We start from the raw sequence: 23,030 nt of genomic DNA, 5'->3' as shown, positions 1-23,030 counted from the left end.
AATGATTATTTTTCAGAGCTCTGTTTTTGTATGCTGTGTGAAACATGGTTTTAAAAAATCATATTGGAAAGAAGTGTAAATGAGAGATTGTCGCAAAGTACTTACGAAGCAGTTTTGGCAACTTTGACCACCGGCAGCATCCCAAGAAGTACTTTGTCTGACTTCCTGTACTTTTTCAGATCAAACACATCAAGGTTTTTGTCTGAAGTCAGCAGAACAAAGGAAAGAGCTGATAACTCGGATGCAGAGACGTTTCCAAATGTCCCTGTTTCTGAATGCAGGTACTTTTTGACTTCTTCTACAAGGGACTGGTCATTCAGCTCATTCAGACAGTGGAAAAGATTGAACTTTTGTTCTGAATCATGCTCCTCTTCTCTGATCTTGTCTTTGATGTAGGCAATGGTTTTCTTATTGGTCTCTTTGCTGTTTTCTGTCTGCTTTAGCAGATCTTTGAGGAGAGTCCGGCTTCTCTCCAGAGAAATGCCAAGAAGGAAGCGGAGAAACAGATCCCAGTCTCCATTTTTGCTACCTAAGGCCTTATCTACTGCTGTCTTGAAGAAGTCAGATGCATGCTTGTCTGCATCTTCTGGTGGTGGTGTGGTAAGCAGATTTAAACCTTCATTATTGAATGTGTGAAACACATAAAAAGCAGCCATGAACTCTTGTATGCTCATATGGGCAAAGCAGAAGAGTTTCTGCTGGTAGAGCCCAGAGTCTTCTCGTTTGATTTGGGTAAAAACACCAGAGAAGACTGCAGCTTCTGTGATGTTGACACCACACTCTGTCAAAGTTTCCTCAGTGAAGACAAGGTCTCCCTTCTCCAGTCCTTCAAAAGCCAACTTCCCCAGAGAAACAGCCGTTGTCTTGTTTCTCTGGTTCCAGCATGAATCAGGCTCAGAATTCTCACTCGTCTCACCTGTGCCATACTTCACATTTGCCTGCCTGCATTGTATCAAAAAAAAGTGTATGTACATGGCAGTTAGAGTGCTGGGCATCTTTCCTTCTTCTTTTCTTTTCACAAAGTCCTCCAGAACTTTTGATGTGAGCCAACAGAACACAGGGATGTGACACATGATGTAAAGGCTTCTTGAATTCTTGACATGTGACAAGATTTTCTTAGTGAGTTCCTGGTCATCGAATCTCTTCCTGAAGTACTCTTCTTTCTGGTCATCATTGAAGCCTCGCACCTCTGTAACCCGGTCAACTTTATCAGCAGGGATACTGTTGGATGCTGCAGGTCGGGATGTGATCCAGACTTGGGCTTCAGGGAGCAGATTTCTTTTGATAAGGTTTGCCAGCAGGACCTTCACTGAGGTTTTCTTTCTCACATCCCTACAGTACTCACTTTCACTGAAGTCAACATCAAGGCGACACTCATCAAAACCATCTAGGACAATCAGGATCTTGTACTTGTCATAGTCTTTTATTTCCGATGTCTTCATTCCTGGAAAGAAGCTGAAAATGAGTTCCTCTAAGCTGTGCTCATCATCTTTTCTTAAATTTAGCTCCCGGAAAGAAAGTGGGAACATGAAAAAGATGTCAGTGTGAGACTTGTCCTCAGCCCAGTCCAGCATGTATTTCATTGTTGCAAATGACTTTCCAATGCCTGCCATTCCAGTCGTTAGCACAGATTTGATGTGTTTGCTGTTTCCTGGTGATGGTTTAAAGATGGCGTTATACTTAATGGAGGTTTCTTGTGGTTTGAATTTTGCACCTTCAATCTGTTTGGTCTCATGCTGCATATTAACCTCTCCTCTCTCTCCCTCAATGATGTAGAGATCTGTGTAGATGTCGTTCAGAAGAGTAGAGGTTTTCTCCATGTCCAGCCCCAGTTTCACATGGGTAAACTGGTCCTTCAGCTGAAATTTTAGGTTCCATTGACTTTCAAGATCAGGTGTATCTGTTAAAACAAAACACAAAAAAACATGTAACTGTATTTTGGGGTGAAATTAACCAGGTGGTGTGTGAAGTCTGGCGTGTAATTATGACACTTCATCGAAACCAAACAGTGGTTGCTATACTGTACCGATTTTTTTGTGCTTGGCCGATTTGTATTGGCCATTGCATTAATATGCAAATATTTTATATATAGGGGTCAGTGACAAACAAGGTTTGTCAAGATGAAAAAAATAAAATTTCCAAAAATCTAGTTTTTAAAGCATGCATTTGGTTTGTCAGAATGTAAATTTTGTATTTCGGTTGGTTTCAGGTACTTTTAAATACAGTTTTTACATTTTTTTTATCAGAAAGTTAGACTAAAATTAGCTGAAAATGTCAAATGGTGTAACCATAAAATAACTGTAATTATTTCATATTTTAAACGCCTGTGGTGTATTCAAAGGCACTCATGTAAACAAGTAACTCATCCTCAAAAACAACAGGAAAATAGATTTTATCCAAGAACCTTAAATTCAAATTTAATGCATTTTTTCAATACTGAATTGGGGACATGTGCCTAAGAAATCTTCATTTTCTAAATAACTGGTGGCAAATTTTGCAAAAAAGGTTTAAAACCATTTGAACCCCTTCTAATAGCATAGGTCTTTCTATGCTATATTCATTTTTCTGTATATTTTAATATATTGATGAAAAACAGTGATTACACCAATTGACACAGAGCGGTTACACCACCTGACTGTGTTGTTCTTATATGGTTAAAGGCCATGTTTGTTTAAGAATTTGATACTGACATCACACAGGATATTCAAAAAGATCAGCTGAACTGATTTTATGTATTTTTTTATTCATTTACTTTATTATTGACAAACTTTTCTGACAACAAAACTCACATCTTTTGGTGTGATCAGTGAAAATCACATACAGAATTACTAACATAGGACAGTCCTGGCAGGGCCAACATGCATCAGGAACGTGTCTGACATTGTACCGAGGATGTAGACATGCTGTGTCTGAAACCACTCACTCATTCACTACTCCCTATCCACTCTATAGTGAGCAGCACAGAGTGGACTAGTGGACTGAACTACAAACCCAAAAATTATTTCGGATACTACTCCAGCCGCGGGCGATCACGTCATTGCCATCTCATAATCAAAACATTTAGTAACAACAGCTTGTAGATTTCCATGACGGCTGAGGATCTAAATTAAAGACAGAATTTCACTGAAAACTTATACAGAACGTATCATATTTTCACAAAAATATAAATGCTTATAGAAGAAAAGTTTTGTGACTTTAGTGGCCAAAAAGTAGATTTTTTGTGTGTATTATAACTTACTTCTTCATAAAGATGATGGTCTCATGTCTTACAATCCTCATAGGGGGAAAAGTTACTTCATTTCATATCCTTAACATTTTCTCACAGATTAAATGCTTTGGTTAAAACCAACAAACACAAAAGTATAAAAAAAGGTTTTTTTATGTGTTCCTGTGCTCCTCTCATTTGTCCATTATGTTTAAGAGCAGCAGCCATGATGCATGATGGTTAATATTTGCTGGGCTAGTGACCATCGGCTATTCCCTTATTTTTCACAATGCATTGTGGGACAGAATGAGTGTACTATGTAGTGAATAACAATATTCACTCAGAATCCAGACACTGACACAAAATGGTGTTTCTACTGTAAAGGTAGTGCACTCTATACAGTGAATGTGGAATGATTTCAGACACAGCCATAACTTTTACTATAAGAAACAGGATGGCTCACACAGCAACAGCCCCAGGGTTCATATTCCCAAGGTATTCCCCACATGATCCCTTGAGGGACATGATTGTAGGACTTCTCCAGGTAGATTAAGGAGTTCCTCAAAGTGATCTTTGGGTCAACAGTCAAGACCAGCGCTTCTCCACTCCTGCTGAGAACATGTTTATGTTGTATATGAACATGTTTCCAGAAAATCCTTGGAGAATCCTAAAAGTTCTCCCAATAAAATTAATCACATACCAGGCTTTCTGTTTCTACAACTGCCAATCCACGGCCCCCAAGCCATTACATCCTGTCTGCTGCTTTCAGACACCCCAGAGTAGGCCAAGCCAAGAAGGCCTCCTTCTTCAGCCTGATGACCTCCACCAGTAGGTTTTCAGGCTGCTATCATGACTGGCACCAATAGTCTTCTTGATGCAACCACTCCCAATATGAAAGCTTTAACTTTCACTTTGACTCCATGTCCCCAACCTCCCCCAGCTAGCACAAAACCTCTTATGGATGGGAGTTGAAAAATCTTCTAGGCAGGGACCTCCACCTGAAGTTCTCAGTGCATTACACAACCTGCTTAGGATTATCACGTCTGTCTGACAGCCTACTCCACCATCTGATCCAACTGGTAGCGATCAGCTAACAGCCCTTCTCCCTCCTTCACCCCAGTCTCCAAGACGTACAGGGGCAGATCTAATAAGACAACTACAAACTGTATCATCAGTCTCTGGACTAGTATGGTCAAACATAGCATTAGTATGGGCAGTGGACAGGTAGCAGAGAAGCCTAGTAACAGAACACCACTCAGATGCCCACATGAAGGTTAACACCCCTCAGTTGGACTGTCCGATCCAGAGGCTGGACTCTCTCCAGGACCCCACCCAGACTCTAAGAAGGTTGTGTACCCAAACTGCTGTTTGGTGTGTAAGGAAAACCAACAGTCAGGGCCTTACTCCCTGCTTCTTTCAGTCAGAGATACCCTCTCATTTCCTTCTGGGAAGGAAAGTTAATACTGAACATTTCCCAGACATAAAGGTTACTCAATAAAATCATTTTATCCTAGCCTAACAGAAATCACATATGAGCCCTCTATGAGCCCTGATCTAAATCCTATTGAACATCTGTGGAAGGAGCTGAAACATGCCATCTGGAGAAGGCACCCTTCAAACCTGAGACAACTGGAGCAGTTTGCTCATGAGGAGTGGGCCAAAATACCTGCTGAGAGGTGCAGAAGTCTCATTGAAAGTTACAGAAATCGTTTGATTGTAGTGATTGCCTCAAAAGGTTGTGCAACAAAATATTAAGTTAAGGGTACCATCATTTTTGTCCAGGCCTGTTTCATGAGTTTGTTTTTTAAAATAATTCTCTTGAACCACAATTAAAAAGCAATGTCTGATTTTCATTGGTTAATTTTCATTGAATTTTTATTTATTATGACTTTTGTCAGATTCAAGTTATTTCTGTGACCATTGTGGGTTTTTGTTTCATTAGCAGAGGGGTACCAACAATTTTGTCCGTGTGTGTAAAGATGTGAATAATCCTGTATTTAAAAAATATTCAGTGATTAACTCTTGAAAATAGTTCCAAACAGCAAGTTTCTTCTTACTATATCTTTAATCAGCATCACAAAGTTCTGATTATTGATAAAATATGAATTTTTTAACAGGTGTCAAATGGTGTAACCAGTTATACCATTTGACATTTCACTCTAAAATCAAATTTAACAGGCATTATCACAGACACCTATGGAAGCTTGTGGTCTTGGTATAAAGATGTCAAAGAGTTTTTTTTTTCTTTTTTTAAAGGTTTATTTTGGGGCATTTTGTGCCTCTATTTGACAGAGGAGAGGAAAGTGGATAGAGTTGGAAACAGGGAAGAGAGCAGGGAGAGACACGCGGCAAAGGGCCCCTGGCCGGATTCGAGCCCGGGCCGCCCGCGTACATGGGGCGTGCGCCCCAACCATTCTGCCACCTGCGCCCCGTCAAAGAGTACTTTTAATGTAAATAATGTTTTTTACAAAGATAGATGTTTTTCTTGGGTCATACCATTTGACATCTGATCATTGACATTACTGACCATGCCCTAGAAATGTATGATTATATCAGATTTTAATCAGAGATACCAACCTTGAGATGTACCAGTTATAATCATCGGATGTTTATCTCTGTGACATCTTTTCCTTTGAAAATGTCTTTCTGAAAAATCTTAGCAAAATGGCCCCTTGAATGGTAGTTACACCATGTTGACATTTTAGGAAGTCAACCGGACTCCAAAAATTCCCCAAACTATCAAAAATACACAAAACAATAATTGTTCGAGACATTCATCTAGTATTCAACAGTACTAGTGTAAAATTATGCCAGACTAGTTTATAGAGTGTTTAGTTTGGATTTTCACCTTTTTCAAAAATGTTGAATTTTTTTGTACCAACTTTTTCAGTTACACCACTTAGAAATTTTTGCCAAAATTTGCCTGATTATTCTCTCAGAGTTGGTTGAAACCTGAAAATTTAGACTAGGGCAGTAAAAGGAGCGTAAGTGAAAGGGATTAGTATGATTCTTAATAATATTCACTCCTTTTAGATACTATTAAAACTCTCAGCTACTTTAAAACATGCGTCACGTCATTGACCCATACACACTCCTGGTCAAAATTTTAAGACCAGTTGGATATTTGCAAGAATTTACATTTTGCACTGTTGGATCTTAAGAAGGTTCTAAGTAGAGCTTCAAAATGCAAAAAGAAGAAATGGGAGTGAGACAAAAAAATGGAAACAAGAATTAAACTGAAATAGGCTGTTCATCAGCAGATCAAAAGTTTAAGACCACGGCCTTTTAAAGCAAAAAGATCCACAAAAAATGGGGATTCACTGTCATTTTCTACCAGGTATTCACACTGTGATGACCTACTGATGGCAAAAGCGAAAAAGCTTTCTGTCTTTGAACGTGGTCGGCAGGCACATGCACACATCGACATCAAAAGGGGCTTGAGCGCCTGCCCTTGTTCTACCACGAGAGAAAATGCCCTTTTACTGGGGCATTTTTTTTCTTTAAATAAATTAATCTCTCTTTCTCTCTCTCTCTCCCACTCTCTCTGTCTTCCTACATATACTGTATAATCCTGTTTGTGGACAGCTTTCCTGGCAAAGAAACATAGATTTTGAAAAACTCTTAATAGCAGGACCCCTCCCTTCTCCTGCAACTGCTGTGAACACACAGACAGCAGCAGCAGACTCTAGGGCCCAATGCCCACACTCACACACTCATTGACTTAGAGGCGCGCTCCCGCCAAGTCTGTGAGGGCTTAGGGCTGTCCCACTGTAAAATTATAAAGTGCTTGAGGGATTTCTTGCTGACTTTTTGAGCCCTTATTGCATCCTTTCCATGAGTGGGCATATCTGCAGACTTAGCACGAGGAAATTATCCATAGTTCAATGCATTGTGACGTAAGACAGGGATTCCCGGGGGGATGCCCGCTAGCAAATAGAGGTAAAGTGAAAAGAGTGATATTGCAAACAAAAAACATGGAGGGTGCAAAAAGGGTGCAAAAAGGGGTGGATGTTGCAAAAGAAGTATTTTTCCTGTAAGTGTATTATATAAAACAGCCTTCATCCACTGAGAAAATAGGTCTATAAGTAAGGCATGCTTGTTTTTACCTTTGTTTTAAGCTCTGCAAGATACTGTCAACAAAAAAACAAAGGGTTGTCCCATTTCTGTGTCTACCACTTCAAGCCCTTGCAGCCTCGCGCACTCAGTCACTTTCCAGGTGCAGACAGTTTAAATAAGGGCTCAGGGTTTAGGGAGGTTTGAGTTTCAGCCTAGCTCTCCCATCACAGCCTGCTGCTGCTTTTGCTGTTTATGTTCTCGTGTAAAGTTGAGTGGTGAGGAACAGAGGACTCTATAGCCTATGGTTAACCTGTGTCTTGCTAATGTACACATATGAGCCACTAGCTGTTGTAATAAGTTTGCTTTAGCTAAGGGGCTTTATCATGGTCATACAGGCTAACATACTGTACTAAAGGGGAGAGACTACAGGTGAATACAGGTACGTGTATCTATAAAATGAAATAAAAATTGCCTTGCATTGATATGCAAATTATGCACTTTTTAATTTTAAAAAGCTCATTTGCATACATTTGCATTGCAGGTGGTTAGGATTAAAAAATGAACTAAAACACATCACCATCAAACTTCCCCAGTTAATTACAAGACAGTATTTTCCCCTGAAATGTTTACATATGAAAAGGAGCTTGTTTGAGGAATTCAGGGGAAATCTATAGATGCAGACAGAGGGCAGTAAAACAAACACCATCTAAATATGTATTTTTGGAATTTTATTTTTCATTTAGAGTGAAAGTAGACATAGATGCAAGATAAACTAAAATCCTTTACCTGTAGAGTCCTGTCTAAAAACAGCTCCTGCATCATTTTGACTGTAGGCTTCTCATCTAACAACTATTCATTCTACTAGATATTAAATACCTGACGGACAGACAGACCTCCTTCAAATATGAGAGATGCACTGAAACTAAGATCATGTCACCATCAGTTGGTATGTGCATAAGTGGAGAGGGAATAATAATTGTAATGATACAAATAATATGATGATAATAATAATAATAATAATAATAATAAAAATGATCATTAATATAAGGAAATTCTGTATTGTGTTGCTTGGCTATAGAAGCTTAAATCATTTACATTTTAATCATGCAGCACAATGCCATTTCCGTTTCTTCAATATTTTTCTTTCGCAATGATTTTCAGCATTTCTGCTGTTTTTTTCCAGTAAAATAAACAAAGTGAGCAGTAGAAGAGTGCAGATGCAATAAGCCTTATTGTTGCAACTAATCACTGGCGTAATTGTAGTTTGGAAGGTAGGTTGGTTAGCTTACTTATGTAGTGAACACACTTTTTCAGTTTAGTGTGAGGATTGTTTATTTTGAAGTACTTTTTGTTTCAATTACATTAAAAGAATTCATAGATTTTGTTGTATTGTGCAAAAACAACATATTACACATATTTTTTCTTTTCTTGAAAACTCCTACTTCACCATGTCCTTCTCCCTAGTTGCTTTAATTGTAAATATGAATTAGAGACTAGTAAAACATGCACAAGGTGTCATAGCTTATTTTGTCCCTGCTTACTCTCGTAAAAAAAACAGTGAATACCAAAGAAGACACCTATTTAAATGAGGGTTTTGCGTGTTCGATCCTACAGAATCAGAGTTGATGTGGATGAAGCCAACAAACACTTAAATGAGCTACAGCAAAGAAGGCCTGTTTGGTCTCATTCAAGGAGTCCTGAGTGCGTGGAAACCTAATTAACCTGGCCATCCAGCGCGAGTTTTGTCATTTCAGGGTGTAACACTTAACTTTTCTCACACACAAGGGGGGAATTTTAAGGAAAACAGAAAACCTTTTGAAGTAAAGAATATATCAAAATGCAATGAAAAACAATTCTGAACAACAATGAAGCACTCCATAGACCATAATAAAGTCAAAGCGTTTCATGTTTAATTACACCGCCACCAGAACAAATCCGCATGTCGCGCATAAAGTTAAATCAAAAGTAGGTCACAACAAAAATAATGATCAGTCTTTATAAATTCAAAATAAACTTAAAATCCCAATCTAACGAAAAAAGCAACCCTGTCTCTCTCTAAGCACTTTTAAGTGTCTTTTAAGTCTTTTAAAGTCAGTGATGCACGTAAACTCAATACAGTCTATAATCCACAAGGAAATGAAGGAAAAACACGATAAATCCACACAGCAAAAACCCCATAAAACAAAGATATGTGATCGATCGCTCATTACTGGTATACCAGGTTAAAGTAACAAAAAAGAGACGATCTCACCGAGGTCCACAGCATAATCCACCAGGGAAGTAATCCTTTTCCTGCTCCCTGACGCACGCTCCAGCCTCCGCGCAGAGAATACAACCGGTACACTATTTACTGTCTTCTGTTGTAACTGCCTCTTACTTTTACTTTTCAGTCTCATTTTCAACGTGTTCAGCTTGTTTCTTTTAATTTTATTTTATTTTCAGGCCCTAATTTTCTAGGTCCGCCTGCTCCTTCTCTCCTTCTCTGCCTCTTCCTCCACGACACATCCTCCTTATATTATGTGGTCTTATTTTAAACATTATTTTAACCACATATCAATACAAAAAAATGACATCTATATACCAGAATGACAGCGGGTACCCACATATCATACCATTAAATATACAGGGAATATTTTCTTTTTAGCTGTACAAAGAAAACCTGCCGTTTTCCATCATTTCATGCATTACCATAAGTTATAATTAAACTCATCTTGATTTACTTTTTGGAGACACTGTCACAAGGTATTGCGTGAGTCCTTCTCGTGGCTGGCTCCAAATCTGCTCTTAGTTCCTCATACAGCTCCAGAATGGCAAGGCTGGATATGCGATATGTTTTAATGACTGTTTCCTCATGCATTCCAAAAATGTTCACACAAGGGTGAAAAATGCATTCTCTGCGTCTTCTTTCATCGTTTCGATGTCTCCTTCTTGCCACAATAACCGCAGTCATGCGTGCGCAATTACGCATACTAACAGTTTGCCCCTCCCTTTGAGACGTGTTAAATATAGACGCATTTTCTATGAGTAAAATTTCTTTCAGGTTTGATAAATCGCTCTGCGTGCGCAAAAATAATATATTTACATTTTCTCCTCATACATGCACAATTGTGGGTTAACGCCCCATATTGCATATTCATTGCAGCAAACGTACTAACTGGATGCAGACACGCTATTTTGCACCTTTGACAGATGCAACCCTTAGCACGCCCTCTTAGTAAATCAGTTTGTACATTTTTTCCGTGTGCAATGAGTTTGCACACTTTTTTGTACACGCAAACCTTTAGTAGCTCTGGCCCCAAGTGTTTGGGAGGAGAACACGCTAAAATATCCAAAAAATATATATTTTTTGCTGAAAATAACAAACTGCTATCTGGATTTTTAATCTGTGAACTTGAATTAGAATGCAGTATAACCCCTCATTGTCTTTAAAAGATAAAACCTTAAAATAAATATAAAACTAGTCTCTTGATCCTAGATCTCCAGAGGTATCAAAATAGATTGAACTCTTGTACAAAGTTAACAGTTCTTGGGCAAAAAGATGCATGTATTAGATGTATTAGCAGTATGGTCTACTCTTAAGTAAAACTGTTAGACATGCCCCACTGGTTGTCATGGGATATAAGACAACGTGAGTTTAAAAACACATTAATTCTTCTTTCTGGGGGTAGATCAGTGATGACAAATTCTTATGTATATCCACAGGTGCTGCAGCAATGCCAGGCTCCATTATACCACTGAAGAATTTCAAAACGTTTAAACTCCTCTTTCCTCTGATGTGGAATGTAGATGAAGTTCATCTGTGATTGTTGGTTATTTTATGCACTTAAGTACTCGCTAACTTTTGATAAGATCATCGTAAAGTAAACACAGGACGGAGCTTGCCGTTGAAGCACAATGCAGACATAAATAACATTAAAGTCCAATCTTTACGTGTTTAAAAGCACACAGAACATTACTTCACATTCACAGATTCTATGATGATTGATTTGGTATTGATATGATTTGGATTTTTACTTCTCACCTTACCTCTGGGAAGTGGTGAGGGAGGAGAGAGGGAGGAAAGAGCACATGTCTGTGTCATTGATAGAGAAAATAGAGAAACTTCGTTTGATCCCCTGCCCTGATTTAACCTATTTTACATATGTATATAAATCACTCCTCGCACTCCTGTAAATATCTCCTTATAAACTTGTTTTATTTTAGACTTGAAGGGTTTTGACAAAGGATTAGAAGAAGCGCTGCAAAGGCATGTGCATCACTTGTGCTTATGAGTGCACGCTGACAAGTGCTTGTTTAATGTGTTTTTTTAAACACCTTGCAGCGATACTGTATATTGATACTGTATATAGCCTTGTAAATGTTTTTTTTCCTGAACCGCTCTGTTCATGTTTGTTGACTGCCTCATGTGAGGCCGTGTTTTTCATGGCACGCAGGGGGTAAGGCATCGATTAGGGAATCATTAAGATAAAATGTAAATTATGTCAATGGATTGAGCCCATTGGAACTGGTATCCCTACTTTGTGTGATACATTTATTTTGTAGAAATCTGAGCATTCATCAGCTAATTATGAGGGTATTAAAATAAATTGGTTATTAAGTCAGAGGTGGACTAATATGTTTCACCTTTTTTAGCATTTTTTATGAAAAGATCAACAGAAGTGCCCTTTCTCTCACTTGAACCCCTGCCCCCCAAAATATCTGTGCAAGTCCCTGGTGGTCAGATTGTTGAGCTGCATAAGCAAAGCCTCTTGCAACACGCCATCGCTGCTGAGGTTGGACGCAGTAAGACAGTCTTTATGAATTTCTCAAAAGATCCTGAGGTTTATGGAACAAAAAAGTCAAGTGGTAGACCCCAAAAAAATTCACCGGCACTGAGGATGCGATTGGCTGTCCATCAAGACATGGGACTATCCTCGACCCAAATGTCATGCCAACTGCAGCCCAACAACCATTAGATGGCATCTGCAAGGAAATGGCTTAAGAAACAAAAAACGTCTTCAAAGCACTCTTCTCCTTCAGCAGCATAAAATTGCCCATTTGGACTTTGCAAGGGAGCACGAAACATGGAACGTTGAAAGGTGGAAGCAAGTTTTATCCTCTGATGAGAAAAAAATTTAACCTTGAAATTTCCTCGCTCCTAAATATTCCAGTCAACTGTCAGTGGTATTATAACAAAGTGGAAGTGATTGGGAACGACAGCAACTCAGCCACGAAGTGGTAGGCCACGTAAAATGATGGAGCGGGGTCAGCGGATGCTGAGGCACATAGTGCACAGAGGTCGCCAACTTTCTGTAGAGTCAATCGCTACAGACCTCCAAACTTCATGTGGCCTTCAGATTAGCTCAAGAACAGTGTGTAGAGAGCTTCATGGAATGGGTTTCCATGGCCGAGCAGCTGCATCCAAGCCAGACATCACCAAGTGCAATGCAAAGCGTTGGATGCAGTGGTGTAAAGCACGCCGCCACTGAACTCTAGAGCAGTGAAGACGTGTTCTCTGGAGTGACAAATCACGCTTCTCCATCTGGCAATCTGATGGACGAGTCTGGGTTTTGCGGTTGCCAGGAGAATGGTACTTGTCTGACTGCATTGTGCCAAGTGTAAAGTTTGGTGGAGGGGAGGATTATGGTGTGGGTTTTTTTTTTTTCAGGAGCTGGGCTTGGCCCCTTAGTTTCAGAGAAAGGAACTCTGAACAAAGTGATTTTGGACAATTCCATGCTCCCAGTTCGGGGATGGCCCCTTCCTGTTCCAACATGACTGTGCACCAGTGAACAAAGCAAGGTCCATAAAGACATGGATGAGAGGGTTTGGTGTGGATGAACTTGACTGGCCTGCACAGAGTCCTGACCTCAACCTGATAGAACACCTTTGTGATGAATTAGAGCTGAGACTGAGAGCCAGGGCTTCTCGTCCAACATCAGTATGTGACCTTACAAATGCACTTCTTGAAGAATGGTTAAAAAAAATTCCCATAAACACACTCCTAAACCTTGTGGAAAGCTTTCCCAGAAGAGTTAAACCCATTATAGCTGCAAAGGGTGAACTGACCTAATATTAAACCTTATGGATTAAGAATAGGATGTCACTTAAGTTCATATGCAAGTCAAGGCGGAGGAGTAAATACTTCTGGCAATATAGTGTATGTGAAGACAATTTAAGAAATTTTGGAACTATGCCATCTAATCTAGGACCACTATTTTCTTTTAGGTTAATTATTGCTTTCGCACTTCCACAGGTGTAATAATTTAAAAGAAAAGCTGAGATTCACCGGTTCAAAAACTACCTGTTAATGAGCTGGGCTCAGTAGTAGAGCAAACTGAGGAGGACTGTTGATTAAAGGCCTGAGCAATTTGAGAGGGTCCTGAAGTATTGCATTGTTAACCTTTAGCTTATTGGGTGTTGTTTTGCTGGATACAATAGTAATATTTTTATTTTATTTTATTCCAGAATTGGGATTTTTAAAGGCCTGTGCAGTAGAGTTTTTATAGTAATTCAATTTAGCATTTCTCGTCATGGTTTTATTTGTGTTTCACAGTTCCCCTGATCTAAATCCAATTGAGAACATTTGGGAATGGATGGCAAGGGAAGATTACAAAAATGGACATCAGTTTCAGACAGTGGATGCCCTTTGTGAAGCCATCTTCACCACTTGGAGCAACATTTCCACTAGCCTCTTGGAAACACTCGCATCAAGCATGCCGAAACAAATTTTTGAAGTGATCAACAAGAACAGTGGAGCTACTCATCAGGGAGTCCTTTTTTGAGACTTTTATTTCAGTTTTGAGGGAGTTTTCAGGGGCTTTTGAGCTATGGTCTTAAACTTTTGACTTTCACTTCGCCAGTTTCGCTGGCGGAGGCTGGAAGAAACTTTAGACTATTGCGTGAGAAATCTGTAACTCACTGAAACCGACAGCAAGTCCAGGCATCAGCGCTTTTTATTCATCTGCCTCGGCCGACGAAGAGGCTAAAGAATGCTGCCAGATCTCCCCCCGTGTGTCGGCATCCACTGGCCACCCTGATACATACAGTGATGACACTTCAGAGACGGACTTTTCCGACCCTGACTCTGAGGAATGGCTGCCGAGTGAATGGAGCGGATCTTGTTCTCCGTCCAAGAGCGATAGAGATAAGTTAACAGTAGAAACCCACTGATTATTCAGCCAAATTTATCGAATAAAACCATAACTCATGCATTCACTCATGTGATTTCAGAAGCAGACCTGAGAGAAGAGCAAGCCCCATGCAGTTGTACAACACCGTCTGTTGGCAGAAAAAGGGGTAAGTACAAAAAAAATTCTAGATTATATATAATATATATATATAAATAACATATTATATATTATATTACTTCTATAATTTACAGGCAGTGCCGGGAGAGGACATGGGCATATAGGGGGTCCCGTGGTGGCCGTCCAGATGTATTGTGCTGTATTTTGAGTTTATTTATTTATTTATTTATTTTTACAATAAAATAACATTTGTAAGACAATTTTCAGATGTCTTTTATGTCATTGAAGGCAAAATTATAATAGTCAAATAATTGTTTTGCTGACAGACTCTCTTTCACAAAAATGCATTTTTTTCTCAGCTTTCTAGAAAACAAGTGGTCTTTTTGGTGAAACTAGCCTCTATTCAACTTAAGATAAATCAAGAACGGAACAAGGTGCAAACAAACTTTTTTTTTTCCATGATAAAATAGAGAGTTTCTTTTTTCATTTGAGTACAAAATATTCTGTGGGTCTTGAAAGATGACTCAAAATGGCCAGAAACGCTGGCACAAGCCACTTCCCATTTTATTAAAGGCCTGGCACTCAATGAGTTAAGATTCAACAGTTCAAAATATAAATTCTTGCAATTTTTCAACTGGTCTTAAAATTTTGATCAGGAGTATATTTTTTTATTTTTTCTGTCAGCTCGCTTCTTGATTGGCTTCATTCCGTTCCACGTCACAATTCACAAAGTCATGACTCGGGAGCAAGTGGCAACCTCCAGTCCTGAAAAATGAAGCCAATGCGGAAGTGCAAAAAATTGCTATACCGCGAGTGTCCACTTGAGGCTGGCTGCAAGAACACCGGAAGTCCCGTTTGGACACATGTTAAACAGCCGATTTTGACACTAGAAGTAAACTGGTTTACAGCCTGGTTCAAAACACCAAACGTGTCTCATTAGGTAGTGTCTTATTGTGCTCTCACTGTACGGGGGGTGAATTTTTTGTACCATGATCGTTTGGATTATATTTAGGATGAAAGCTGATTTGCATTTGATTGACAGATAGCTTGGCAGGCAGAGGCTCTGTTTCTGTCAACCAGAATGCTAGCTAGCAGGCTGACAGGAAGTCGTGCTTAGTGGGTGGGCCGTTAGGTTCATCCAAAGTAAGGTTGAGACCGCGATTTCAATATGGAAGCCTCCACAGATTGGCTTCAAGAGCCGTTTGAGTCCACCTATTGTAAGCAGACGACTGACATCACACAGGGTTTGTCCAATTCTTTCTACAGCCTATGCTTGTGAGTCGTCGGCTTTCCCCACACACGATTTTTGGTCGTAAATATTGACCAAGTTTAATATTTACGATTGTCCGCCCCAGCCCCCTGGAGCCGATTATCAGGACAAATTCACTCTTAACACACATCAGACCACAGGATAATCTTATAGGATAACCTTACAAGACACATTGGCTGTCCTTGGTCGGGAAGGGGGAAAATCAGGACAAAAACAGCCTGACTATTTTTATGTGTGTACCCCGCTTAATTTCACGGTGTCTGCAGGACTGTTTGTCATAGGGGATGCTTTTGGTCAACGATTCTTTCTGGTTTGGTGTTTTTTTTTTCTTTTCATCACGTTGTGGTTTTGGGGTAATGTTTGTGCTTTGTCGCATCTTCACGTTGTCTCTGAACTGTTCTTGATGTCGTGTCTTAAGGTGGTAGAAAAGATTAGATGTGTTTGAGTTGCGAGTAATAACTTGTTGGCGGCATGTTTTGCAAATTACCGTTGTCTGGTCGGTGTCTGACTTTTTAAATCCAAACCAAAGCCAAACAATGGAACTCCAGTTCCCTCTTTTTGGCACCAATTCTTCTTTGGGCTCTGTTTTCCTGTGTTCTCCGCCAAACTCTACGTCTCTGTCATGCTGTTGTTTACTTCCAAGCTCCCCTGTCAGTGCCGTCAATGAGTCTTTGTGGGCGACATAAAAATGCTTCCCCAAAGTAATAGCGTTGCTGCAGCTACATTAGCTTTCATCTATTGTTCTTACGTGTAAAAATGTAAAATTTTAACGTATTACACTGTAACGTATAACATGTTTAAATTACGATATCAACAATAGAGGGTTTTATTGTACGGTAGACATTTTTATATCACACTACATATATATCATAATATCGCACAGCACTACCAGCAAGAATGCAAGCTGTTATCATAAAAAAAGTATAAAAAGTATTTTCCCTCTTTCTGATCCCTGGTGTTTTTGCATATTTATCACCCTTAAATGTTTTGGATCATCAAACCAATGTTTATCTTTCACAAAGACAACCAAAGTAAATAAAAAAATGCAGTGTCTGGATGATTATGTCATTTTTTAAGGGTGGGCAGGGGGGAACCAATCTGACCCTATGTGAAAAAGTAATTCCCCCCCCCCCCGAAATCGTGACTTAACTGTGATTATCCACAGTTCTTGGAAAGCTGAGTTCAATTTTACTGGCCACACCCAGGCCTGATCACCACCAGATTTGTTGAATCAAGAAATCACTTAAATAGAAACTGTCAGACAAAATGAAGTAGGCTACAAGATCTCAAAAAGAAACCCATCATGCCATAATCCAAAGACATTCAAGAACAAATGAGAGACAAAGTGATTAGAATCTATCAGTCTGTAAAAGGTTACAAAGCCATTTCCAAGGTTTTGGGACTCCAGCAAACCACAGTCAGAGCCATTATCCACAAATGGAGAAAAATACGAACAGTGGTGAACCTTCCCAGGAGTGGTCAGCCAACCAAAATGACTCCAAGACTGCAAACAACTCATCCAGGAGGTCACAAGAGAACCCAAATAACTGCAGGCCTCACTGGCCTCAGTTAAGGTCAGCGATCATGACTAAACCAAAAGAAAGACACTGGGCAAAAAATGGCACCCATGGGAAAGTTCCAAGGCCAAAACCACTGCTGACAAAAAATAACACAAAGGCTCGTCTCACATTTGCCAAGAAACATCTTGATGATCCCCAAGACTTTTGGAGAAATATTCTGTGGACTGACAAGACAAAAGTTGGGCTTTTCGGGAATTGTACGGCCTGTTACATCTGGTGTAAAAATAACACAGCATTTGATAAAAAGAACATCACACCAGCAGTCAAACATAGTGGTGGTAGTGTGATGGTCTGGGGCTACTTTGCTGCTTCACAATCTGGACCACTTGCTGTGGTTGATGGAACAATGAATTCGGCTGTTTACCAGAAAATCCTGAAGGCGAACATTCGGCCATCAGTATGTGCCCTCAAGCGCTCTCGGGTTATGCAGCAGGAAATGACCCGAGATACACCTGCAAGTCCATCACTCAATGACTCAAGAAAAATTAAATTAAGGTCTCGCAGGGGCCCAGTCAGGGTCCAGACTTAAATCCAACTGAGATGCTGTGGTGTGACCTTAAACAGGCAGTTCATGCTGGAAAACCCTCCAGTATGGCTGAGTTAAAGCAATTCTGAGAAGAAGAGTGGGACAAAATTCCTCCACAGCGATGTGAAAGACTCATCACCTGTTATCGCAAACACTTGATTTCAGTTATTGCTGCCAAGGGTGGCACAACCAGTTATTAGGTTCAGGGGGCAATTACTTTTTCACACAGGGCCAGATAGGTTTGGACCCCCCCCCCCCCCCTTAAAAAATGAAATAATAATTCAGACACTGCATTTTCTATTTACTTGGGTTGTCTTTGTGAAAAATAAAAATTGGTTTGATGAGCCGAAACTTTTAAGTGTGATAAATATGCAAAAACATCAGGAATCAGAAAGGGGGCATATATATTTTTTAGGTCATTGTTTATACATACTCTGCAGGAGTGTCAGGTCCAGGACAGCAGTAACAGCAACAATATTAGGAATTTATGATTAGTGTTACTGTCTTTTATGTTAGTTGCTGGATGGGATATGAGGGTTATAACAGAAGAGGATATTGAGAATAAAACCTGGTTTTTACTGTATTGCAGAAATGAATTGTTAAAAAGTTATGGGACAAATGAAAAATTAACCAGAAATCAAAAAAAGATTTTCATGTATCAAACACAGTAAGTATTAATGACTAAGGGGTTTTTTTTGGCACAAACTTGTTCTGCCATCTCTTAGAGACAAAAAAAAGGGAAAAAAAAGAATCATACTGTGACAAAAAATCTTCAAAATACTCACATATTTACAAAAAAAAACAGTCCTTGAGCTTTTGGGGATTTGAGTCATTATTTAAAGCTGTTCCTGTCTGCAGAGACAAAGAGAGACAAATCAGAGCCTCCCTGTTAATTTCTCTCTATTATGAGTCATTCAAGCCCTCCTCTCTAGTTTTTAAGTCAGTGCACATGCGCCGTGAAGCAAAGTATGATGTGACGACAGACCAGCCAGCCATTGGTTGTCACATTCAATACATTGACAATGCATTCTGGGATATAAACAGACAATATAGGGTGCTTCTCGTTACAAAGTTTTGTCCATCCTTGCCTCCTCTCTCCTCGACTGACCCAGAAATCATTCTCCCTCCGCTATGATGAAGGCTCTTCCAATTCCTTAAATGCACCTGGATGAGGCGTGGATTGAGGAAGGAAGCAGCTCCGGGAGGAGCGTTGAGCAAGGAAGCACTGGTGTATCCTCTGCAGAAGTCTTTTTACCAAAGGTGCAACGTGATTGGTTTGGAGGTGCGGCATCTGCCAGAAAAAACGCACCTCTGCACGGTTCATGACTGTTTATATTTTTTACAGCACTTATTTTCTTGCAATAAAACCCTTAAACAAAGATAGATTGAATAATAAATATTTTTATGTTGTAACTTTATACAGGATGATATAAACTTACAGAATTACGGCTTCACTAAGGCAGGTGTGTTTATTGTTCCTATTTAACTGAAAATATTCGCAAACTCACAGAGCTCTGTGGTGGATTATTGATCAGATTACAGATTATGTGAAAGAGAGCCTCAGTTATCAGCGAACAAAAATGGATAGTCAGATATGTAATATAAAAAATACTTTTCTTAATACATTTTATTGCTTTTTTTTTATACATTTTTATGGTGATTCATCACAAAGGTTTTTGAAATTATCTTAAATACAGGCCTGCTAATTTTTGGGCTATTAGGGTGAATCAGCTAATCACCCCATCATCAGTAGCTTACATTGCTCAGACTGACGCTGTGATTTCTCATTCACTAAGTTGTGCCTCCTCTCTCCTCCTGTCTCTTCCTTGCATCTCTGTTTCAATTCCTCGCTGGGTGGAGCTAAGAAACGAGGAGACGATGCAAACAGAGAAAGGAAGGATACCAAAATGTGAAATGAGAAAGACCTATAGCAACAGGCAAACCTCGCTAGCTGCCGGAATGAAAGAAAAATGGATTATAAATGGATAAAAAGACGTTCAATGTCAGTGTTACTGGTGTGGATTGAATCTTTAAAGACCACTGACAGTCAGCCAAGTTCCAGGCTTGCTGAAAAACATTCTGTAAAAGCTACAAAGGCATGAAAGCTTTCTGAGGAAAACAAACAAGTGGCTGTGGCTCAAGGTTCAAAGGTTAATTAACTATGTATAGTGCTTGCTTGTGTGTTTAATTTTATTCTATTTTGTAAAAATATATATATATATATATATGAATGAAAACGTTCTGCCAAACCTAATTTTTGCATTTGTTTATGTATTTCAAGTGTCTTTTTCTTTTGGTTTGTCATGTTATTAAATAGCTAAGTTTGTCAGTTCTTCTTAACAAAGTTCTTCCTGAAAACTGTTACTGTTGTTATTGTTAATGTGTGTTTGCATTTTATTTCCATGTTCAGCTCCCATGAACTTACATCTTATTTCCGTCCGTCTGTCAACACATTCATCTGGCAACTTCTCAGCAGCTGGTGGTCGAGAGGTGATCCAGAGCCGGGCAGAAGGAAGCAGAGTTCCTCTGATGAGGTTTGTCAGTAGCACATCTATTGAGGCTGACTGCTGGACATCAGTCAAGGTGTCGTCGTTGTCAAACTCAAAAGGAGGCTGAAGAGCATCCAATCCATCCAGGACAAATACAACTTTGAGCTGATCAAAGTTAGAGATGACTGTTTCTTTGGTTTCCTCAAAGAAATGATTGAGTAGTTCCAACAAGCTGACTTTTTTATCTCTGATAGAGTTGAGCCGTGAGAGGTTAAGAGGAAATATTACTTCATCTTCTTTGGCTCTGCCCATCATTGGATCTGTAGGCCATGTTAAAACTGACCTGTTGGCATTTTCAGTCCATTGTTTAATTAGTCTCTCCACATGGAAAGATTTCCCAATGTTCTTCACACCAACAGTCAGAACAGTCTTTGTTGTTTTTCCCCTGGAATCTTTGAAGATATCGGCTACTGCATTTACCTGAGTCTTATCTTTTGTCTCTTCATTAGTGGTTTCATTTCTCTTCACTTCTCTTGTGATGTGTTCTGTGTTTTTCACATTGAAATGATTTAAGTCTTCCTCTTGGATGGTTTGTCCAAAACTCTCTCGCAGGGCTGATATCAGCTTCCTCCGTCTCTCCAAGGTCTCTGAAATAAACACATCAAATTCATATTGGTGAGGAGGGACAAAGTCAAGTTCAGGGTCGGGTCAACTTCATTTGGTCATTCTGAAATGGGGTTGAATAAGGTACTTGATTTATGAATTATGCTAGCCACAGTAGGTATACCTTAGCCTGTGCCCCGTCTTTTTCAGAGGGCTGTCACATATGCTGCACAAATGGATGCCATGAGGCAAGTGTGCCGTGGGAATTTGGACAACTCTAAGATTTTACTACGACTATGCAAAAACTAAACATAACATAACTTGTCAAAGAGGCTATTTTAAATTGATATGAATATGGTGTGATTAAAGATTGTGGCTTGATCTTAGGTGTGCCTTGGGTAAAAAAAAAAAAAAAAACGTTAAAACCACTGAAATGGACTGTACATCCCTGCTGAAGGGAACATTCTTACTCTACTGTTAGTAAGCCATTTTCTTTTAGCACTACATGTTCCTCTGTCAGTATTGTTCTGATCAGTTGTTTTGGTATTTTTGAAAGAGACCTCAAATACAACCACACAAAACTAAGGGATTTTAACAAGGACCTGTTTACTGTAGATACATACAAGATCTTTTTAATGGCGAGGACTACACAGAGGAAAAACCTCTCAACAGGTCTGAAAGAGGTGGGAGACCTCTTGGAAAAAAGCTATAAGTGGAGCTTAGTAAAAACAGTGCTTAGAGATTTTTCTGAATCACAGGATACCAGAGGGTCATATATGCTTGCAGTCTGCAGACCTCACGTTTAAAACTAAGCTTTATTTTTCATTTTTTCTGTATAATTTGACAAATATAATTGAACAAAGCACAAAACTGCTAACACACAGAGGCTGCTGACATACCTTGACATTCTGTCACTTTCTGGATATATTCAGGAGGAATCTTGTCAACTCCTGAAGGTTGAGAGATGATCCAGATATGAGCAGAGGGAAACAAATTCCCCTTGATGAGGTTTGTCAGCAGCTCATCCATCGAGGCTGGTTCTTCCATGTCAGTCAGGTCTTTGTTGTGGGCAAAATCCAGAGGAAGTTCACATCTTTCCAAACCGTCAAGGATGAAAAGAACTTTGACCTCATCATAATAGAGAACTCCTGGTTTGGCACTGGAGCTGAGGGAATGATGAAGCAGATCTTTCATGTTTTGAACCTGTGGTTTTCTTGAATTCAGCTCACTGAGATCAAGTGGTACTACAAAGTCAATGTTTTGGTTGGCTTTTTTGTTTGCCCAGTCCACCATGAACCTCAGTGTTTGGTATGTTTTACCAACACCAGGGACTCCTTTTGTCAGCACTCTTTGCCCGCCTGTTTTCTCCAAATCAGGAAACAGTGCACTCCAAGAATCTATTTTTCCTCCTTTGACCTTATGCTCATGAATCTCAAAGAGATTTGTGTCAGTTTCAAGTCCTCTCACTTTGCTTTCATGCTCACTAAGGATTCTCTTCTTCAGCTCTGTGGTGAGTTTCTGTTTGCTGCCTTTGTCTACAGGAAAAAAAATGAAACAAAGAAATCATAAAGTGGACTCACATGATAAAAATGTCAGTTTAATTTATTAACACATCTTTTTTGTTGTTTGATTACCCATAGTTGCTAGCTCTAGAGGAAAAAGCACAAATATGCAATAATATCTCAGATCAGTTTGCATTTTATTTAGTTGATATTTCCATGCCATCCTAAATGCAGGATGGTACATTAAGGACTGACAACAAACTTGCCTGTCAAGTTACCCCATATATTAACCTTTCTATGATATCAGCAATGCCATCAATATTTCTGTGGAGCATGTTGTGAAGATTTCCAGTATCACAGGAATTAAAATGATGTGCTAATTAATCCTGTTTATTTTTCTTTTGACAATAATTTGAGTTTCCCACCCTGTTGGGAGGCTGGTAAGGGACAGAGGTTGCTAAATGCTGAGTCATGCCTCCATAAATTCAATTCTTTATTAGCTGCCAAAAGGTCAAGAACAAAAACCAGGATTTTTGCTGTAATGAAGTAATTTAGCCTCATTTTTTAATTTTG

At 39.4% G+C, this 23,030-nt stretch overlaps 1 protein-coding gene across 3 annotated transcripts in view; it reads right to left on the bottom strand.

Moving 5' to 3' along the window:
• LOC121517726 overlaps positions 1 to 23,030 on the bottom strand; it is a 46,154-nt gene that overhangs the window by 22,212 nt on the left and 912 nt on the right. For all 3 annotated transcript variants that reach the window (XM_041799716.1, XM_041799718.1, XM_041799717.1), the window contains exons 2-4: positions 21,855 to 22,490; positions 20,289 to 20,999; positions 106 to 1,900 (exon numbers count right to left, since the gene is read on the bottom strand). In XM_041799716.1, the coding sequence (XP_041655650.1) occupies positions 106 to 1,900; positions 20,289 to 20,999; positions 21,855 to 22,490 (3,142 nt within the window). The remainder of the gene's footprint in view (positions 1 to 105; positions 1,901 to 20,288; positions 21,000 to 21,854; positions 22,491 to 23,030) is intronic.

Source organism: Cheilinus undulatus, linkage group 11, assembly GCF_018320785.1.
Source record: "Cheilinus undulatus linkage group 11, ASM1832078v1, whole genome shotgun sequence".
NCBI lineage: Eukaryota > Metazoa > Chordata > Actinopteri > Labriformes > Labridae > Cheilinus > Cheilinus undulatus.
This window is presented reverse-complemented; position numbering and strand designations above follow the sequence as displayed.